Below are 21507 nucleotides of genomic sequence, written 5' to 3'. Positions count from 1 at the left end.
CACCCATAAGAAGCTCTTTGTTCCCTGCCTAACGTTCCTCTCCCTGGAAATCTGTTCCTGGCCTCTGTAAGCGTGCCACTGCTGCATGCAGTGGTCCCTCTTCGCAAAGCCAACTCCATCTCCACTGAGGATATTATCTCTTAAGAGCCATAAATGAACTCTTAATTCTATGACTTGCATTCAGCGATGAAATTAACTAATTTATTCTGTAAAACATATAGTCCTTGCAGTATGACATGTAAATGTAGTGTTGAAATCTTAACCTTTGCATTTCAGAAGTTGATTTTCTTTGTCTTGTCCTTCCCACCCTCCGTGAACAACCTAAATACTTTATTAACAAACTGCGTGAAGTGTATTACTGGGATATGTTCAAATGCATATTTCTTGGATATAAAACTACAGTTTACTGAAATGCCAAGTACCACTTCTCTCAGGTAACAAACATCTTGTAAATCCAATATTTGTGCTCCTAAATGGATAAAGAAATATCTGTGAGCATTTAGGCACACACAGTTTTCTGTGGAATGCAAATCTGCAGGACTAGTTGTAGATTTTTTTCACCCTAATAGCAGTTCCTGTTTCTTTCTTATAAAGATCTTAAAAATATTTGTCATTACCTATGTGTTTGTTTGGAGAGCACATTCCCATTGAACATATGTGCCCCCATTGTATTGGAAGGACTTAAATATTTTTGTGGCAGTGTTTGTTGTTTATTGCCTGGCTAATTTGTAGGGGAGAAAAAAAGAAAGAGATCGTCTTGCTGCTTTTAGCAAAAATTCAATAGAACGGAAGAGTAAGATCTAATATTAAAGCTTTTTTTAAGAAAGTATTCTGCAGTAAATGTACCAGCACATTATGGAGAATTATCGTAGTTAGAGCTATTATACATGTGCCTGCAACAAAAGAACAGTTTTTTCTTTTCTTTTTTTTTCTTCCCTATTTGAAGCTTGATGTTTACTTACTTAATGAGCAAAGCAGGGCTTTGGACTATGGTGGCTGTAACAATATGTTGCTTAATGCAGAGTCATTGTCTGAATGAATGAGATTTTAATCTTCTAATACAGGAAGTTTTAACCATAGTTACATTGCTGATGGAATCTTCGAAGAATTTCACAAGTATCTCAGCTGCCATTCAGGCTCACATTAACTATTGCCCTTCCTACTTGTTATCCCATAACCGGATCTTGGACAATTAGAATTTGCTTTCCTAACACCAATTTTGCATGTCGTATTTGTAAGCTATAGTTTAAATAAATTTGGCAGCTGCAAGTAAGAGGTGGCAGCATCATGTGCACAGCAGGAGCTCTGCAGTCTGTAAAAACGATTTGGGCATCTCTCGTGGTACCCGTGCACCACGTATGTATGTGCTACTGTGAGGGCACTCTCGTGTCTGGCTTCCAGACATGGCTGGTACCAACATTATGGTAAGAGTGCGAGTGGGTGCACAGCCATCACTCGTGACCCTGGGGCCGTTTTGGGTACTCGTTTTGCGTGCCAGCAGTGTGCTAGCTGGAGGGAGAAGAGGGTGAAATCTGTTTGGTGGGGAAGGGGCTGCTGGAAGCAAAGTGAATTAAGAGGGCTGTAAAAAACTGATAAAGATAGGACTGTCTGTTTTTATATTCTGCCACATAACATGGGTTTAAATGAATTTCCCTATAATTTGTCTTCAAATACCGACATTTAACTCTTAGGCAGTATAAATGAACTGGCTTTTTCTAGAGTAAAATTCATGCCCTGCGTCCAGGCTAATATGTTCACCTACTATAAACATTACTGCCTATGGTTACAACCGGAATAAAAAATTCCTTTTATATACATCATAGCTGGCAGAGACTCCTGAGACCACCACAAATCACTTCAGCCTTTTGGTGCTCTCTGACGAAATGAACTGAAATGTAAAACAGCCCAGGCTTCAGGCAGGCTGACTCTGGAAAGCAATTAGCTTGTTTAGACCATTGTTTGTATCCTCCTGTATTTCCAGGTGCTGAGCAAAGGTGGACTAGGAGCTCTCCTGATTGATTTAAACACTGGGCTTTAATAACCTCCCATTCCTTCCTTCCTAAAAGGTTTTGCTCATTCTCAGTGTAGCCTTTCATTTAAAACAAAGCAAAACAAACAAAAAGAAAACCTGGCAAGTTCCCCCTTCCCCCAAAAGAACAAGAAGAAGGGAAAAAAAAAAAAAAAAGGGTCATAACAGGGAATAACAAAGCAGTGAGTTATTTATGCAGCCATGATTGGCAAAAATGATTGCAACATGAATTTGCCCAGAAGCAATGATTAGATCATAAAAATGTTAAGGAAATCTGTAACTCAACACCATTTTATAGATTGAAGAAGTTTTTGTTCCCTACCTTAATTGCGGTGACTTGTTATTAAAGTATTTATTCAGAGTAATCTCTTTGGACAGCGAGCCCTTATCCCATCTGCATGCATAATTAAAAGCGAGGGGGGAGAAGGGGGAGCATAAATGGTTTACCATGCTACATGAGCAAGGGAGGGAATTACACAATGACAGGTGAAGAGCAGATTTATCTCCTGTTGGAATTTCAATGCTGCAAGCAAGGCAGGACACTGTTGCTTGCTAATATCCTTGCAAACACCACAGTTGCTGCTTCTCCAGATTACTGTCCAAAAATCATTGCTGGTCTCTAAAAGGCCTGTAGCGCTGCATCTGTGGCTGTGGGTTTTTGAGCCGTCAGTGCTCAAGCAAAGAGATTGGATTTGGGTATGTGGGCTTGTGAATCCATGCCTCTGCTTAAAAATGGACTATTTACTTACTTGGCTGGCTATTTATTTATTTATAAATAAACATTGGTAGTGTCTGGCTTTGCTGAATACAAATCAGAGGGCTGTAATTGTTCCAACTGAAACAATGTCATCACCTGCCTCCTGCTGCTGTCCCTTTTCCAATGATAAAAGAATTTGGTGCAATTCTTCTTTTTCCACTCTCTGAATAGAAAGAAGGTTGTACTTGAACATTCATCTCTAGACAGATTTATCATCATTAGGCAGTACTCAAACACATGGTATCTGTTTTTAAATTGAACTGTTATGGATCTAAATCGGATTTACACAGAGTAAGTTGGTATGTATTTGACTCTAACTATTCATGAAACAGTATTTTTTCCTTAACTTCTGATGTCTCACCTCTCCAGCAACAGTACAGAGAATGCCAGGAACTTTTGAGCCTTTATCAGAAGTACCTAGCTGAGCAACAGGAAAAACTAACGCTCTCCCTCTCTCAACTCAGCGGTGCCAAGGAAAAGGAGCAGCAGGTAAGCTCTTTTTTCCATCTTCTTTTTTAATGACATCTCCAAAACATCTTCTCTCTTCTAGAACTGTAACTTGAGCACATTGTCTTGTATTTTACAATGTTGGCAACTACTTAACGATTGGTGTCCCATGACCTTCCCTTAATGTGTGGATTACAGGAAAACAAAAACAAAAGCAAGTTTTGGATCAATAAAATGGGTGAAGTTAATTGACCATGTTGTAGTGCAGTAGGAACCATAGGAACCCATGCTTTTGCTAAGCAAAAAGATAAGATGCTCGTCTGTTTTCTGTCCTTCTGTTTCTTAAACAGTGAAATAATTACAGTCACTATAGATGCAGCCTTTCAAATTTTCACTGTGGCTTTTGATGACTGAAAAGGAGATTACAGATGATGTGTTTGGTCAATAAGAGCTTTCTCAAGTCTGTAAGGCAGCCCATCTGATTTGAGCTGTTTATAGAAGACCCATAATTATTTATGCTGTTTAAAAACAGAAAACATTGACTAGAGATACAATGTGTTAAATTAAGTGGTAAAATGGTTCTCAGATGTATATGCAGAAAGACTTGAAGACATGGTTGCTGAGATTTTTTTCTGATAACTACGTACTTGATTTGTATCCCTGCTGATAGCAGATGATACCCTGAAAATTAAGGCAATTTATGCAAGTGCTCTACCTAATGTCTTTACCTACTATTCTCTTTCAGTAGTTTCCATCAGTAAGTCTCCATTCAGAGGCTGTCATACCTTAAAAATAAAAATAATTAAAAAAAAAAGACCATGCCTTTTTTAACAGGTTGTGCTCTAGATCTTTTGCTGATGATTGTTTAAGACTTCTAGTATGTCTAGAGGTAAAGTCATCAGTGCAGAGTATCCAGGAGGCGGCCTGACTGTGGACTCTGCTAACAGAACTGTACAGATGGATCCTACTTCTCAGAAGCCCGTGAAGTCAGGGCTGCTCTTTTAATTCTATTCAAGAAGTAGGTAGCAGTACTGACTTCACTGGCAGTAGGAACAGGTTATTATGCTTTTTTTTTTTTTTAAATATATGTTGCAGTTTGTCAAGCTTTTAGCTTTATAAACATTTCATTTCTATTCTTTTATATTTTTATCTGCCATCCATTTTGTGATGGCTTGAGTTCAAAGCAAGAACCTTTTGTTTTCTCTGCGAATGGATGATGCCTGTGTTCTTGCCTGTGATATGCAGCCTGCTGGGGTTCTTGGTGGAAAACAGTCTAAAGGAGCCCACGCGGTCCAGCAGAACTGTGACAGTTCTGAGTTTGGGATGATGCTGTTACTTCCCTGACGTTGAGTTGTGCTTGAAATCTTTCACCTTTAGCATTTCACCTTTAAATACATGATTGTAAAGGCATGCGGTCTAATTCCATCTACAATTCTAATACAGAGATATAGATAATAGGAAGCCCTGAGCCTATTAACTGTCAAATTAGCACCTGAGCTACAGCAATCCATGTTCATCTCTTGTTCTTCTGTCTTCCTAAGCACTCTGTCAGTGTACATACAGAGACTTCTCTGAACTTGTTTACTGACTTCATGTGCAAGTTCCATCAAGCTTATCTTTGATCCCATTATTTCTTTATACTTACAGGCACTTTTGTCCACAAATGCAAATTCAGATATTATATCTAGGTTTGTCTTGACATTTTATTTACAGTACCTAGTGTACAGCTCCAGCCTAGCAGGTCTGAAATTGCCCTAGCCTTCTTGCCCTGTACAAAGCTTTGTAGGCATAGATAAAAACTGTCAAAGCACGTTTCAGCTGGTCTGTCTCATAATTTGCAAAATCTTTGTAATGTTCCTAGCTTTCCTCTTCAGTTTTCTCTTCTATGTAATCCTGGTGATCATGGAGCTGTTTATTTCTTGAATGCATTTGGCTTTATAATTTGTTACCTTTTTTCCTTCCAAACAATCCCTTCATGCTAGGTTTCTCCTTAAAGCTCAAACTGTGGAGAGATTTGCAGGACTGCCTCAGTGCTTCAGTTCTTTCCATACCACACTCTTCCATGCCACAGCTATCAAAAACAAAGGAAAATTGCTGGGTTGTTTTTTGGACCATCGTGTTATTTTCACACACCTCTTTTGCTGTGCCCTTTTGTCACTTGTCTTAATAACAGAACTGTGAACTCCTAGGGTCATTGTTGGTCTCTTATTTTGTTCCTTTTGGGTGTTGTCTTAATACAGCAGTTCAGCCAAGCCTAGGGCTTGCATTTTGGTGTCCTGCCTCATTAGGTAATGTCGCAGAGGAGCACAGCATGGAGGGTTTCTTGGGAGGTAAGAACTGGGGGGGAAGACAAAGCCAAAACCTTTCCTCATGCTCCGAGTGCTCCTTATTCCTGCTTTCTGCCCTGCTGAAGATTCTACAGTCTCCCCTGTATTAATTTTAAGGTGGAGTGTGAAAAAAGTCATCTGGTTCTGGTACTAGGCTAAGGGAAGTCTTCCTGACTTTTGTATGAATCCTTGACCATGGGGAATTTTCTCTATTGTTTGCTTCGACTAGGAGAAGGAAATTCTGGTGTCTGGCTTTAAATCAGTAGATACTAGCTTGCTACCTAGTTTTCACTTCTTTGAACCCTCTAGATGAGGTAATCACCCAATTCAGGTGCCCGCTGACGTTACAGGGGCATCTGTGCTGTAGCGTAAGATGTCGCTCTGATTTTTCCTGTGTTTTTCAGAAAGACGGGACCGTACAGTTATAGTCTGTACCAAAGCATGGCTTTGTTATCCCTGTTAGGAGCTGTTCTTTCTCGTTTCTGTTAATTTTTCCTTTTTTTTTTTTTTTTTTTTTCCCTACTTGTTTGTTTTGATTAATTCCTAATGCTACACTTGTATCTTGACATCACTTGCTTTTTGTCTGTCTGTCTCCCTCATTCTTGCTGTACATTAATGCTGACCATGATCTCCCCTTCCCTCTGAGCTTAGACAGGAATTTGAAAGCATCTCCTCTTGGTGTCTAAATGCAGGGGCTTTGTGTTAGAATAAAGACAATTAACAGGTCAAGAGAACTGCAGTGTTAGCGAACTGCCATGGCATTGTTGCAGAAAGGTGGAGTTGTGCAGGAGGGAAGCGACTGCAGTAGCTGTGCACACGTAGCTGAAATGCAGCCCTGGTTCTCAGCTAGACTGAACTAATGCAGCTACTTTGGTGTTAGCTTTTATTTTTGTCTGTTATAGCATCACATAACGGTAACAATAATTCCGAAGTCACGTTTTCGTCTTACCTGATACTGCTTCTTTATAAGAAAAGCTAGCCCTCGAAATTTAAAGGAGGTGGTAGTGACATAAAAATGTGGGGAAAATGGTGGTGAGATGATTTAAGACAGAACTCTCGTGGAGTCAATAATCAGTAACTGGAACATGGAGCTTCCTTTTTTGTGAGATAAAGTTAATTCCATTTGAAAAGATACTTAAGGTGACATGAATTGAATTATTCAAACTGGCCTTCTCAGCATTAACTCTAGGTTAATATCTCATGATGCCTGTGGTTTCATTACAGGAGTTTTAAGTACATAACTTTTTATAATAAATTCAATACCTAGAAGCTGAACTGAAATTGGTTTACCTTCTACCAACCCATAAAAAGAAGCATTAATTGTAAAGTGAATATTAAAGTGGTCACTAAAGTTGACTCAGACAGATTCAAAGAGATAGCTCCTGTGTAAAGGAAGTGAAGAGCTCTACTGAACAATAGGCTTCTGCCCTGATGTTAATAGAAAATACCATCCATATTAAAATGTAGTTAAATCTCTTGTATCAAAAATGATTTTTGAATGTTCTTGCTGCAGCTCTCAACTGTTCAGTCTTGGCCATTTTCAGAAGCTTTACACAGAGATGTAAAGAAAATTGCCCTTGTTCTAGGTAATCAGGTCTGACCTAGTTATACAGTTGCTGCTTCAATGCCATCTCAAACAGTGGCAAGAATCCAGTTTACTTTGGCAAGTTGCTGGCTGGTGAATTTGTACACGTTCTGCAGCATAGGGTGGGACTTCACTCACAAGAATGGCAGAGGAGGCTGAGTTTTTACAGGACTGGGATTCTCAAGCTATTTCGCCTAAAAAGAAGGATAATGCCTGACCTGTAGTCTCAGCTTTGCCTATTAGCTTTTGAATTTACAAGTACAGATGGCAGCTTTTGTTACTTATTTGTAGAAGATTATCAACACATCTGCTAACTGCCTTGATTTACATAGGTTCTTGTTGTGTATGTGTTTTAAGCTTGGGTTCTCCCCCCCATTTATAGAAATGCGATAGGTATGGGGTAGAATTGTAAGCAGAAAGGAGTATCAATAAATTATTTTCCATGGGATATCTGCACTCACCCCATCCTGTATATTATGCCATCTGTTTCCTGTTGTTTGGTGTTTATATTTCAGTAATGCCAGAGGCCCTCGTCAGGAATGAGGTACTGTTGTGTACTAAGCACTGTGCAAGCATACTGAAGGACATGGTCTGCTTTGGGAAGATTGTAAAATCTTAAGAAGATTAGCTTTTTGGGAGGACGCTAATGTTTTTTTACCTTTTTTATTTAATGTTGTTATTTCTCATGAGTTGCTTGTTCATCTTAAACATTGTTGACACAGTTGTGGTGTCATTTCACAGTTAAATCCAAAGGAAGCCTTTTCTTGAAAGGACTACAAAGTCTTGCTTTCTTTTCATGTCAGGGACTAAAATTCATGTCCATATCATTGTCATTTTTTGCCTTAATAAGGGTAATTATATACTAAAGCTTCAAATATTAGTTACGATTATTTTTTCTTTTGAAAAAGATATTGAAACAAGTCAATCTTCAGAAGCCTTTCCTTTCTGATTTTCCCCAGACTTCTCCGTTCCTTTTCTTTCAACATGAGTCACCTTTAAACACACTCTTAGTTCGCTTAAAGAAAAAAAAAATCCAACATATGCAAAGGGTTTTGAATGCTATAAGGTAAACCTGCATGATAGAATTTACTTTGTGTGTTTACCCAGCTGTACTGGAACAATGGATGAGCCTATCTGAAATATACTTGAGAACTGGGATAATAAATAAAGAATTAATTTGACTGTTGTCCCAAAGGTATTGGAATAATTTTAGGAGGCCAGACAGAGACAGAGGTTTAGCTTGAGTAAATACTGGGAATAGCCTTTCCTTACCTGTGTTACTTTAGGCAAAACCTCTGATCTCTTTCTGTGCCTCTCTTATCTGTGAAAGGAAGATAATGCTTTTTGTCCTCATTCATTCTGTTTTCTGCTGAGAAAGCCAGGTTTTGGGAATCTCTTCATGTGTGTTCAAAGTGGTTAGCAATATTTCAAGCTTAGTGTCTGGAGTAGGCTACCATGTGTAAGGGAAAAAAAAAAAAAAAGGCATGTGTTTTCTTTTACCTCTAGGTTACATGTCCTACTAGATTTATCTGTCTTTTCTAAAAAATGCAACCCCAAACAGCAATGGAGATGGACATAAATGTTTAATCTAAAAGGAAACATCAGTATTGAAATATCTGTGCATTGCTAATATTCACAGTGTAACTACATCTGCTCTCAATCCTCTGGAAAAGTGTGCCATAGCAGGACCATTGGGCTCTCATAACAGCCCTGTCTACTCGCATGCAGTGAATGATGCTGTATTTTAGTGGTTGTAAGCACTTCACTCTCAGTTCTCTGCTTAAGTGAGGTCTGAGCAATTCACTGCTTAACAGATCTATGCTGCTTGACTGTCTCTTTGCTATTGTTCTATTGTCTTCATCAAGTTTGTCTTTAATCTCTTTAGGGTCTTTTGATTTTCATTTTCTTTGAAGGTTCCTCTTTGTTTCACCCACCTGGCTTTAAAAACTGTCTCTCATGTGTAAATCTTTTACTTAGGTGGACATTCATATCAGCTGTCTATTTTTCTGTTGAGGGATAAATCTGGAAAGAAGCCAATGCCTGCTCTTCCAGCAAAACGTTCCATTCTCTTGGCCTCATAAGCTTTTGATGATATTGCTATTATTGTCAAATGGTATCTCTGGACTTAGAGAATTTAAGAAATCCCTAGGACTGACTGTTCTTTGAGGACCTCCTGTTCTTGAGCACCAATTTACGAACTCCTAGGTAAGATATTGCAGTTACTTCAGTGTAACCCCTATAGTAGCTCTTGGGAGAGAGTTTTGTGACCACACTCACCAGCATCCTCTACATCTCCTTTTGAAGTGTGGGTGAAGATTCTTCAGTGAACATAAGGTCTCATAGAACTGCATTTGCAGTCAAGATGTTTATTATATGCTACAGACCTTGAGGAAGCAAGCTTCTGTTCTGCCCTTCACTCTGTGGAGTTAGCTATACACGTTCTTTATCACTGTCAAGCAAACAACCCAGCTTTCTACCAGTATGCTGGCACTTTAAGTATTGTAGTCCATTCAACCTATGCATATGTCTTTGGTTCTGCTGTCTTTGGCCTTTTTTTGAATGTTGAGACTCTTGAAAGTCAAGTTTCTTATGTACATCCAATGTCCTCGACTTACCATTTTCTACTATCGAGAAACCTGTCTTAGAAGTCTCCTCTAAGCCAATCAGGTCCTTTGTGTTGTGATCAAGATTACATGTGTGAATTTTCTGACTTGTTGAGAACTAGCCTTGGAGGCATTCAAAACTGAACTGAACAAGGAACCTTGTTCAAGTAACTTTGAAACTGGCCTTTCTTTGGGAGGGGTTTGGAACAGATGCCTTGCAGAGTTTCCTTCCAGCCTGAATTCTTGTGTGATTCTATTCTTTGCTTTCTCTTCCCCATCCCTCTTCAAGGCAGAAATCATCATGTAAAAACTTGCTGTGGTAAGAAGTGAAAATGCGTCTGGGCTAATAGCAGTAGCCCTACAACTGGACCCTTATTTCTGAAAGTTGAAATGATTGGAGTTGCTGTCTAGCTGTTGAAAAGAATTAGAGGCTGTAGACTCATCTAGAACTTCATAACCTAAGTGACATTATGCAGAAGTTTAAGTTCCCAACAGTGAGCGTGATCTTAGTGATTATTATTATTTTGGAAGAGAAATTGGCTACCATCTCTTCCGTGCAAAGCATACATTTTTGTGTTTTGATCAGGTTGCTTAATTTGAAATACTTTTGTTTAATGAAGGCCAGGTTCAGGGCACTCTAGGTTGGTCTTCATATGGCAGAAAGATTTTTTGTGAGAGCCAAGGCTGTAATTTTCTTACAGCTAAGAGGGTGGGAATTCGTTATCTGTCTGTACCAGGATGATTGCCTGCAGAAATATCTCTTCGAGTTAGTTCTGAATACCCTAAGATTTAGCTTGAGTTTTTCATTTTGAGCTGCAAGAAGTTCAAACTTAAAGTTTGTCTGATACACAGCTTGCCATTTGAAGTTTATAAGGACTCTCCTGGACTTTCCTCCTTGGATTTTATCCACTATAGAACAAATTTTAAAGTTCTTGAGTCAGCTTATATGTCTATATAAGCAGAATATAGCTGGTATGGTGACATCAGCAAACATTATGCATCTATGGCATTTATTGCAGGATTGTGTACAGGCTGCATGCAATTATGGTTTAGAACAGCCTGATCACCTGTCTCTCAAGAATTAATCCATTAAATGTCATTCCATAGCATTTTTTGGTTGCCATCTCCTCATAGCAGATGCCAGCAATGTCTGAAATGTCCTACATTCAGGTTTATAGCAAGTACCTGTTTGTCTTAATTTTGGAAATTCACTCTTATGATTTCAGTTTGGGGCATATGCGGACAAAGACCATGCAGACATTCAGGACTATCATTAACCAATGATGATTCATAGTACCATCAGCACAAATGGGGATAAATGAGTTTTCTTTTGTCTATGCATAAAAGCTGCCAATCTGAAACTGATGCTGTCAAAGCCAACTACATAGATACGTGGCTTCTCAGGGTGGCAGAGCTATTTCCTAAGCTTTAAAATAGGGGAAAGGACGTGATGTCCTCTGACCCATCTCTGAGTTCTGGATTACCCGGAGGTGGGTGTCTGCCTAGAAACGAAGAGTCACTCCTAGCCAATCTGTAATAGATACCTGTAATCCCATGTTGTCTTTCCCCATCTGTTTTCCTCTCCATTAGCAGCAGTATTTCTGTTGGCTGGAACAGGCCAAGCAAGTTCAGGGTGGATTCTGTTTTCCAATTGTAACCTCTGGAGTTGGGTCATGAATATCAGTACCTTAGTTGAAGATTATCAGTTCACAGTATGTCTGATGAATGCGTCTGCTCTAACTCTTCAGATGGAGGATTTCTCACAATGAAATAAGGACCTTGGTGCCTTCTATGGGAAGGTCAAGGACCCACTCCTGTAGGCAATGTTACTTTTAAATCCCAGCAGAAGAATTTTTACTCAGTCACATCAGGAATGCCATTTGAGTCAGGGGGCACTCATGTTCGTGCCAACAGGAAGAAAAAAAAAAACAGCCTTAATTTTAATAGAGAACTTGTTTCATTAAATAGCTTGATTGGCTGCAAGCATAAAGTACCCTGTGAGCTATTCTGGATTTCAGGTGACAGCTGTGGAGACTACTTCCCTTCCTGAGATCTATACATTCATCACATAAACTTTCATTTTGACAGTGTCTACCGTTACCACAAGTTATTGGCACAACTCTTCTTTTGGGATTTTTATCTTTCAGTGGCTCTTTCAGTCAGGCACTCCATAACTTCAGGTGATCATGATTTTGGGATAGTTATTAGTGTCCCTCATAATGAGTGTGTACATTTTGGTATGATGTTGAAGGAGATTGTACAGTTACTTTTGTTTGTAACTTCTTCATTAAGTGTGTGTCTCTTGTGAGACCCTAGAGGTTTTGCAAGTGAGTGGAAGAGAGCATCTGGGATGCCTAGCACTGTTCAGCCAGCAACATTTCTGTGAATATATGTGAGAAAGATTTGCTTGTATACCTTACCAGCATGCAGGAAGCAAAAAACTTCCTGTTCTGTGAGTCTGGGAGCATGTCCAACCATCATGTGAACATGTAGGCAGATGGACTTGTAACTTCTTGTTTCTCGAAACAGTACGTAATGTGTGGTGAAGATAGAAACATCTGACTGAAGCACCAGCACAAGTTCAGCATTCACAATTCAATTGATAAACACGTAAGCAAGCTTTGAGTACAGTATTGTCTATGGCTGTGAAACAGTGTTACTTCCTACTTTTTCTAAATCTTAATACAGAGATAAGTGCCAGTTTGAGGGTTTCTTATTTTTTTTTTTGTGATTTGAACATTCTAGTTGATCCACAGACATCAGCCTTTTGCAACATTATCTTGGGCCCTTTATGTGGATTCTGTAGCTTCAGATAAAACCAAGAGCCAGTGGTATGTCTGGAGCAAGTCCTTTTTAGTTGTGAAAATAAGAGAATGGTCTTTAAATATTTAGGCCTTTTTATTTTTGTTTTATCCATGGGAATGTCATTAAAGGGACATGAGAGGTTTTGATTAATATTTTTCATTACTTCAGCTGACCATGAGAGTTTTGCATACAAGTGAACTACTGGGGCTGCTGCTGTGGTCTACCAAGTAGGTGAGGGCTGGCAAGCAGATGAATTGGGATCTAATTTCGTTCTGCTGCATCTTTTGCCATTGAGTTATTTAATTGCTGTCTGGCTTTGTTTCTTGTTCTTTAAATAGGAGACGATGCCCACTGTTTGTTAGAGCATGTAAGCTCTGTGAATTTGAAATGTTATGTAAATGCAAAGATGAATTGTTGATTTAGTTATGAATTTAAGATACTGTAAGGAGAGCTCAGTTGGTCTGGGACTTCCCTGTACATAAGTTAATTCCTGTAAAAAGACAGTCTTTTTGCCAGTGCTGGTTTAAGAAGAATAAGTGCTTAACGTGGGGAAAAGCCTCCAATGCTGTATGATACAGGGCAGATACACACGTTGTGTGATTCTCTTCACGGGCATGTTTATTCATCAGAGATAAAAGGGATCACATAATCTGAAGTGAAGAATCAGCACTTCTGCAAGTAAAACATGAGAAGAAAACACTGGAGTGTTCTATTAGCTTGGCACACACCTATGCATTCTTATCAGCTGTTTTTTAAGCATTAATTCTATTCTAATGGCTTAACCAAAGTACTATTGTTGCAACAATGTGCTTATTTATAACTGTAGAATTAAATGTAGAGGAGTACAGATTGAAAATATATTTCACAACTTGGAGATTTTGTGTTTTGTTAGGCTACATAACTCAGTGAACACTCACATATTAGAAAGTTACTTCCTGATAACGTCTTCCTAACTGTGTGTGTGATAGCCTCAGGCAATCGAGTCCCTGTGCTGAAGGCAGGAGTGAAGGTGAGCGACACCTCCAGAAAGTGACTCAGATGCAGCTCATGATTCAGTTTAGATGAATCCAAGCATCTTTATCTGAAATCCTTGTTACTTGATCATATATCAAGATACTCCTTTTACTTTTTCATGAATGATTAGATAGCATCATCATTGAGACAATGAACACTGAACACAAAATTGCTCAATCCTTAGTAATAAGACCATATTTTTCTTGATGTAGTGTGTTTTTTTTTTCCAGGCACATCACTGATGATGTTTATTTGTTTAACTAGTCCCTTGCGTTAAAATTTGTAAATATTTTAAGTGTTCCTTTTAATTTGTCTTCAACCTTTTGGACCTATGATTCTAAACTTCTGTCTAGGAGCGTGTATTAGGTGGCAGGCTGCCAAGCAGCATGGCAAAAATCGGGATGTTCATTCAGCCCTTTAAACTTTTTTCCTAATAGGAAAATGCTAATGGTTTGGTATAAGAGACAAGTATTTCAGTTATAATAAATTAGTAATAAAGTGTGTATGAGTATTATGGAAATCTTTTGAAATGTCAGAAACATTGTAAAATGAGGAGCGGGTTGTTTTTTAAAAATCAAACAAACAAAAGCTCAGCAAAAATCTCTCCTTACAGAGTAAAGTTCCCAGTGAAATCACCAAATTTTAGTTCTGGTGGTATTGGTGAAAGAACCTTCCTGTATCACAGTCCAGTGGACAGGAAGGTTTGAGACACCAGAGCAGGTTTTGAGACACCTAAAGGGGACTCTCCAGCCACCACAGCAGATGAGCCACTTCTCAGTGGCAGGGGGTTAAGAAACGTGCATCCTACCATCTTCTGGTATCAAACAGGGTTCGTTTGTTTGGGTAGCAGATGCAGTGTCTTTGCTAAAAAACGCAGGCCAGTGTAAGACCAGGAGGCAGCTGGTACAGCCTGACAGCCCCCCTGGGACCAGAGGCCACAGTGCTCCTGGTGCCTGCACAAAGCCTGGCCCGGAGCTGGGAGCTGCTGCCACAGCACAACCCTCGCTGCCACGGGATGGGGAAACTTCTTTCTGTGATGGTCACGTCCATGTAATGAAGACTTACACACCCCTAACAGAAAGCTGGTCCTCCCAGAAGCTGGTCCTCGCAGTTAGGATTTTTACATGTATTTATCCCTTTCCACAAAGGGGCAATTAAACTCCCATAAGTCTGCCAAATTTATTACATTCTGTCTGCCTAAATATTTCCTGTCATTTCAGTTGAATGTGGCATTTTCCGGTTCTTTTTATCTTACAACTGCTTAACTGTCACACGTTCTCTCTGAGCTGGTTAAATGTCAAGGGTGGAATAAATTATTATTCACATACTGTTATTTGTACAACTGTAGTATTTGGGTTGGGGACCAATATCCCCTTCCACTAGGTAGGCGTAACACGGCCCCGTATCTGAATGATGGTCACTGTTCCAAAGTAATCACAATGCCAGTGTCTTGTAGCATTTTTTTATCATTTGGAGATGAAAGCTGCTTTATAGATAAATGTAGGATGATTATATTGAGTATTACTTACTGATACATATTTCTTGCATAAATTTGAGTTTCTATTTACATTGCTTCCTGTAAATGCCATTGTTAATAGAGTTCTGACATCTTATTTCCCTTATTGCTGTCTCAGTAGCATTTTATTTCTGATGTTTTAATAACTCAATGTAGACTGAAAGGATAAAACTGAGGGAATTGACTGAAATAATTAGACCCTGATTTGTCTGGCTGTCCAGCACCTGACAAACACATCTTTGACATAAACAGAATGAAACATTTTTGCTATTAACCACTTACAAATAGCTATTTTGGCAGAGCTTTGAAACTATTGAATTCTCAGGGCATATTGTACTGGGTAAGGCACCAATTCAGGATTTTTCTTTTGCCTTTGTGACTCCTCCTTCCTGTCTGTGTTGAAGGAGAGTCATATTTAGTAGCTTCACAAAAACTCAAAAGCAGTTAGTGTAGTTATCACCCTAACAAACTGAGTATTTCTGAGAAAGTGGAAATGTTCCCATTTCAATTTCTGGTTAATGACACACTTGAGTATGGGATCTGAAATGTCAGTCTTTGTATTTTCAAACCTGTAGAAACTTGAATAAAGCTTATACATAAGAGCAATCAACTCTGATAGCAGTAGGCTAAATATCGGTTTCTGAAAATAAATTTTATATGAATCTATTCTCCAGACAATTTGACTTTTAAATGTTTAAAAATGTGACATCTTTATATAAGTGAATACAGATTGAGGCAGGAGCTATAAAAACTTGAAGTTTCCATGCATCACCTACTTTTCACTATCACCTGTTAAACAGCACAACTAGGTACAATGCAGGCTTTACTACTTTCCATTGCAGTAATTTACTGCCCTCCTGACCTATAAACAGATAACCATTACCATGACTTGATACTGTTAGATGTTTGGATACATTCTCAAAGGTAATTCATGGTTTTAAATATTGTATGTGTGAAAGGTTTTATAACCAAGCATTTGGAAAACGGCAGCATTACATTTCCTTGAGCAGTGTTCTGGGAGTAACGATTTGTCACCGCAGCCTTGTTACACGGCTTCCTGAGCAAATGTCCTCTCCTTTCACCTCTTCCTTCAATGCTCTAAACTTACGTAAGGACCACTGAAAAATTCATTAAGCACCTTCCTTTTTCTCAGTGCTTTCCTACAGGGTGACTTCACTACACTCTGCCTGCAAAAAGTTTTCAGTGACCTCAGTTATTGATTTACACTTAAAACTTCACTGCAGCAAAGGGGGGATGCTGCATTGGAGAATTTGGGAGCAAAAATAAGTGGGTCCTTGTCCTATATCTGCTCCCGACTCGCTCTGGGACCTTGGGAGAATTGCATCAGCTTTCTGTGCTGGGCTCACTTACGTGTACGGTGAAGTTACCAGTGCTTCCCTCCAATGCTTGTAAAGCTTTTCAAGTTCTGTGCATGAAAACTGCAAGTACAAAGCGTTGTTATGATTCATAATGGCATTACTGCTTTATGCTGAAGTCCCCAACAGAAGTAAGCACAGTTGTTCTGGAGTAAAGGTGGTGAATCCAGTCTCTTAGTTTTTTACCTACTGCTAAGAAATAAAATAGCCATAAGAAGCACTCATGCAAAATGGAAAACCGTTTAAATGCCAGCAGGGTCATTAGTTTCCTCAGACTGCTGCTTTTGAAGGCTTCTTTTCCCTTTGGTCAGAAATAAGCCCAAGAACCTCAGGTGAGAGCCATAGTTTTCACATCTCAGCAAGCTGATTGTGCAGTGATGTGCCTGAATGGTGCATGTTTGTGGAAATCAAAGTGCCCGTAGTGGTGCTGGCTAGGTAGTGAGCTAATGAGCAGCAAGGACTTGGTGAGGTCCACTCCATCGTTGTTACAGCCGGGGTTTAGAAAGGACAGGAACAGTGGAAGTAGTCCTGCAGCACGTGGACCAAAAGGGAAGTCCCCCTTAAAGAAGAGCGCATGGAAAAATCTTGCATGACTTGCTGGAGAATCATCTGTTAGTGGGACCCGAGGTGCTTCATCCTCACTTCTTTTATTAATTTAATTTTTAAAGCTTGTTTTAGGACGTGAGTGAGAAGTAGGATAATAGTAGCTGGCAAATAATTTACTCAATAAGCCAATATAGATGGAGAGTGATTGAAGATAAGCAGAAGACCTCTGACATTTACATAATGTTTACTGAGAGCACTCGTTGTAACTTGTTTGTTACAGAAGTCATTATCTGGAGATTAACAGTAAATAGGGGAATGTAAGACTAGAATGAGAAAAAGACAAAGGGTAGAAACGGGAGATGTGTTTAAGCAGAAAAAACAGGGAGATGATGTAGCCATGCTGCATTGCTGGTATTCATGGACTATGATAATGCTATCTCAGTAGAAGCTCCCAGGAGAAGAAGAATTCATCCAGGTTATTGTTTCTTGAGAGGGTAATCTTCTCCGAAAAGCGTTGTGGAGATTATCTGTAAGTATGTGTAATGTTGGTAAGAGGGCTTTGTGAGATCCAGAGTTGATATTTCTCTCAAACTTGGAAGAAACTCTGACATTTACTTTCTGGAAGTACGCACCTTTCCTACGCAGTGGGTGTCATGAGTTTGCTAGGTTCAGTTTCCCATCAAAGACGAGAACACCTTCTTAAAAGAAAAAAGGTAGAAAAAAAGGCTTTTATGATTTTGTGGTAGGCTGTAGAGGGGATGTGGGTAGCAAATAAAATGACTGGCAGAACAGTAGCAAGTTTGCAATACAGGTCAACGAGAGGTCCTCCTTAATGACAATAATTGTTAGGAACACTTGGAAACATTTTAAAATACAATTAATCAGTCTTGGGTTTATAAAGACTTATTATCTTTCAGACTGAGATTTCCACATAGCTGTAATTAGAGAGCTTGTTTAGGCTGTGTAAGATCTCTGCTGGAGTAGTGAAGGTTAGAGTGTGTCCGTGGCCCACTTTTAAATCTTTTTTTTTTTTTTTGGAAGCATGTTGGGATTTGGGGGTGTAGTTACGCTGGATTACTGAGTTAAAATGAGTTTTTTGTACATCAGAAGCAAATACTACATATTTATACTTCTACTAATTTTTTTTTTTAAAGAAGTCCTTTCATTCCTCAAACACTCTTAAAATCCTCTAACAAGATAATAACTGTAACCTAACAATTTTATATGGATAACCTTTTGTAGGCCTTACAACGTGTTCAAGCAGAAATGGCAGGTTGTAAAAAAAAAAAAAATAAAAAATTATTGTAGTTGCTTATATTGTGATAGTGCTTAGAAGCCCAAGCTCTGTTCTTTCAAGTACAGTCTGGATATTACAGGAAAAGAGGAGATTTCTGGCCCACACCACTGTTCTGCAGAAGCAGAGGTTGATGCTTGCATTAGCAAGGAGCATCAACCAGGTAGTGGCATCAAGCATGTCGGCAGAGGGACCTGGTGGTGGTCTGCTAAGAAGCATGGTACCAGTTTGGCTGTCAGGGTCCTGAGCCTGGAAATATGTACAAACTACTGACAGAACTGCCAGGGTTTGTGAGCTGCTGCAATACACTAGAAACAAAATTAGGAGACTTCCTAGTTTGTGCATTTGTGTCTCTGCAAAGGCGCTGGGAAATGGAAGGACCACAAACGTCAGTCTTGGAGTCATGAAGGCAGATGCTGCATGTGTATATAAACCACTGTTCCTGTCCTGTAAAGCTTACAGTTTGGGCTATAGGCAGCAGAGAAAGGGAAGAAAATATGTAGTGATGATAGGAGAGATGGCGAGACAGGGTGACCACAGAAGCATATTGCCATACGTGCTTGCTGAGTGCACAGCAGTGCTCTGCGCCTGCCTCGCTGTTATCTTCCAGCAGTAGTAACCAGCAGTTGTTGTTAGCCCTAGCAGGGCTTGCTCTTCTGATTACAATCTTGCTTTTTTCCCTCTGCTTGGATTCCCATGTAATTTTAGCAGTATTCTTATGGAGAACTGTTAGAGCAAGATAGGAAGCGAATGTTTTATGGCAGCTGAAATCCTTGCTGGAAAATGGCTTTGAGCATTCTCTTTTAACCTGAGCACTTAGCACGATATTTGTGGCAATCAAAAACGCAGGAAACGAGGAGGCTTTGTTACAGAGTTAATGAAGAAGATTTCAGTGAACACAAACCCTCAGTCGTAGCTATGCTAGCGATCAGAAGGTGCTTATTTTCCCACATTTCAATAAGTTCTTACCTGCTCGTGCGCTCTTATGAGAGCATTTTCCATATGTGACAGATGAGGCACAGAGGAGGGGGGGTCAGAGGGATCACACACTAGGTCCCTGGGGAAGAAACAGAATCTTTATTTGTTGGTTGATATCAGAAATGAATTACTTAAGGGCATGCCTGTGCCGCGCTTTGGTCGGGTACCTGAGCCTGCTCCAAATGGGCTGATATGTTGTACCGCATAGTGGTATTAGCTCGGCTCCCAGAAGCAGTAGAGCTGCATCAGTAATTAGTTCTTCTCAGCAAGCTTAATTAGCAGGCTCAAGCAGATACTGCACTGACATGGATACTTAGCTCCTGGTTCCCGAGCCAGCTTAAGTATGCGTGCAAGAGCCAAGCGCTGTGCAGTGTGGACTTAAAGTTTTGCCATCTCTGTTGTATTTCATTTACAGAGCAGAGTTTGTCTCTTTTTAAACTTCTTTCCTCAAGCTGTTGTTACAACCAGTGCCCTTAAAGATCCCTTGCACCTGTGAGAAAAAGGGCTGCTTTAAACAAGGCCAAAACACGTGTGATTAGAGAATTATCTTTTTGATTAAAATCCATTGGTTAATTTTTTAAATGAGTTTTCATTGTTTTATTACTTTTTTTAAAAAAAAATCAAACCCCATTTCAGTCATCTTTTTAGGCAGGAGATGATTTATAGAAAATGATCTGAGTGTTTATTTGAACATCCAAATGCAATAAATCTGCTCAGTATTTCAATAGCATGCTTATTAATAGAACACATTATTCTGTTCAATATTGCGTTGTCTTTAAAATTTAGCAGAGCATTAGTAGTAATGAAACTAGTTTAAATCAATATATCCCTGTTATGAAACCATCTACGTGAGGAAGAAAATTCAAAAATGTGCCTGTAGCACGACAACTGGATGATAATTGCATGAAAAGGTCTTAAGGAGAGACTTCCAGGGAAATTTCCTAATTTAGAATGTGTGTAGGTCACAATGTATTAATATTAACAGAAATATTTTCAGGACTAAAAAAATTCACCAAAAAGTACTTTGATTGTAGAGAATGAAATTTTGGTCTCACTGGCAGTAATGAAAAAGCTCCAATTCATAGGAGTAGGCTTTCTAACTACACAAAATGCAATGACTAAAATGAGTATTGTGAATATGGCCCAGAAAATATCACAGATATTTTTCTATTCAGTTGCAAAAATTGTGTGGAAAAAAACAACTACACAAAGAAAAACTAAAATTAGATTTAACATTCTCAGCTTGGCAATCTCGTGTTTCCATTAAACGTATGGGCCAGAATTTTTATACTTAGGCATCTAAAATTAGACCCTCGAATAAAAGACCTGATTGTAGAAAGTGCTTAAACTCAGTGTTTGTGGGGATGCACATTCTAGTTTTGATGGTTTAATTTTAGTTTTCTTGGTGGGTTGCTGTCACTTCGTTGGACTCGACGTTGCCACAAGACATCTCTTGACTTGAGTGTGCAAAGCGCTGGTGAAATGGGCGTGGGCGTGTGCCCTACCTACGTGGTGTGCCCTTGCAGCACAACCAGTGGTGGAATTGGGATGCTGTGATATAGGATCTGTCTCATTGCTGAACAACAAAACCCTCTTCCCAAGCAAGAACCCTCTTCCCAAGCTCTACTGACGCTGCTGCGTAGAGGAAGGAGTGTGCTTCTCTGCTCTCTGTCATCCTCTACCCTTGGAGGTGAAGCTCTTTGGGAAACCTTGTCTCGTGGTGCTTTCTGTGAGGTGGGAGAGTAGGAAACCCATGCAAATGGGTATCTTGAGTCATGGAGAGGCTGAGTGATTTACTGTTGAGATATCAGGGGAAGAGACAGATGAGTGACAGCGTTCCTGCTCATGAACTCACTAGCTCTTTCCCTTCCCTAAGATGTTGAAATGTAATGAAACTTAAACATTTTTAAACAACTTCCAGATTAAATTTTAATAGGAATGAAAAATGAACAATATTCTTACAAGTAAGAAACGGTCTTCATTATTTTTTAAAGTCTGTATCATAAGGAACAGCACCATTAATAAGAGCCCTGAGTTTTTTATATTATGTACACTGTTCAGATAGAAATTTAACAGGGAATTTTAATGAAATGATGGCAGAAATCACATTTTTATTACATCCCTTTGCAGAATATTTCCTGTGAGACCAAGATAGAGAGAGGCCAAAATTAATGGCTTTTCATAGGAACTGAGTGATAAGTTATGGAAAGCTTATAAAGATAATAATTTT

The 21507-nt window shown here is 39.2% G+C and overlaps 1 protein-coding gene across 4 annotated transcripts in view; it reads left to right on the top strand.

Moving 5' to 3' along the window:
• Positions 1-21507, top strand: part of KIAA1328 (KIAA1328 ortholog) — a 170833-nt gene that overhangs the window by 64151 nt on the left and 85175 nt on the right. For all 4 annotated transcript variants that reach the window (XM_072031780.1, XM_038170035.2, XM_027446291.3 and 1 more), the window contains one exon: positions 3148-3275. In XM_072031780.1, the coding sequence (XP_071887881.1) occupies positions 3148-3275 (128 nt within the window). The remainder of the gene's footprint in view (positions 1-3147; positions 3276-21507) is intronic.

The sequence above is a fragment of the Anas platyrhynchos genome, chromosome Z, assembly GCF_047663525.1.
Source record: "Anas platyrhynchos isolate ZD024472 breed Pekin duck chromosome Z, IASCAAS_PekinDuck_T2T, whole genome shotgun sequence".
In the NCBI taxonomy this organism is placed as follows: Eukaryota; Metazoa; Chordata; class Aves; order Anseriformes; family Anatidae; genus Anas; species Anas platyrhynchos.
This window is presented reverse-complemented; position numbering and strand designations above follow the sequence as displayed.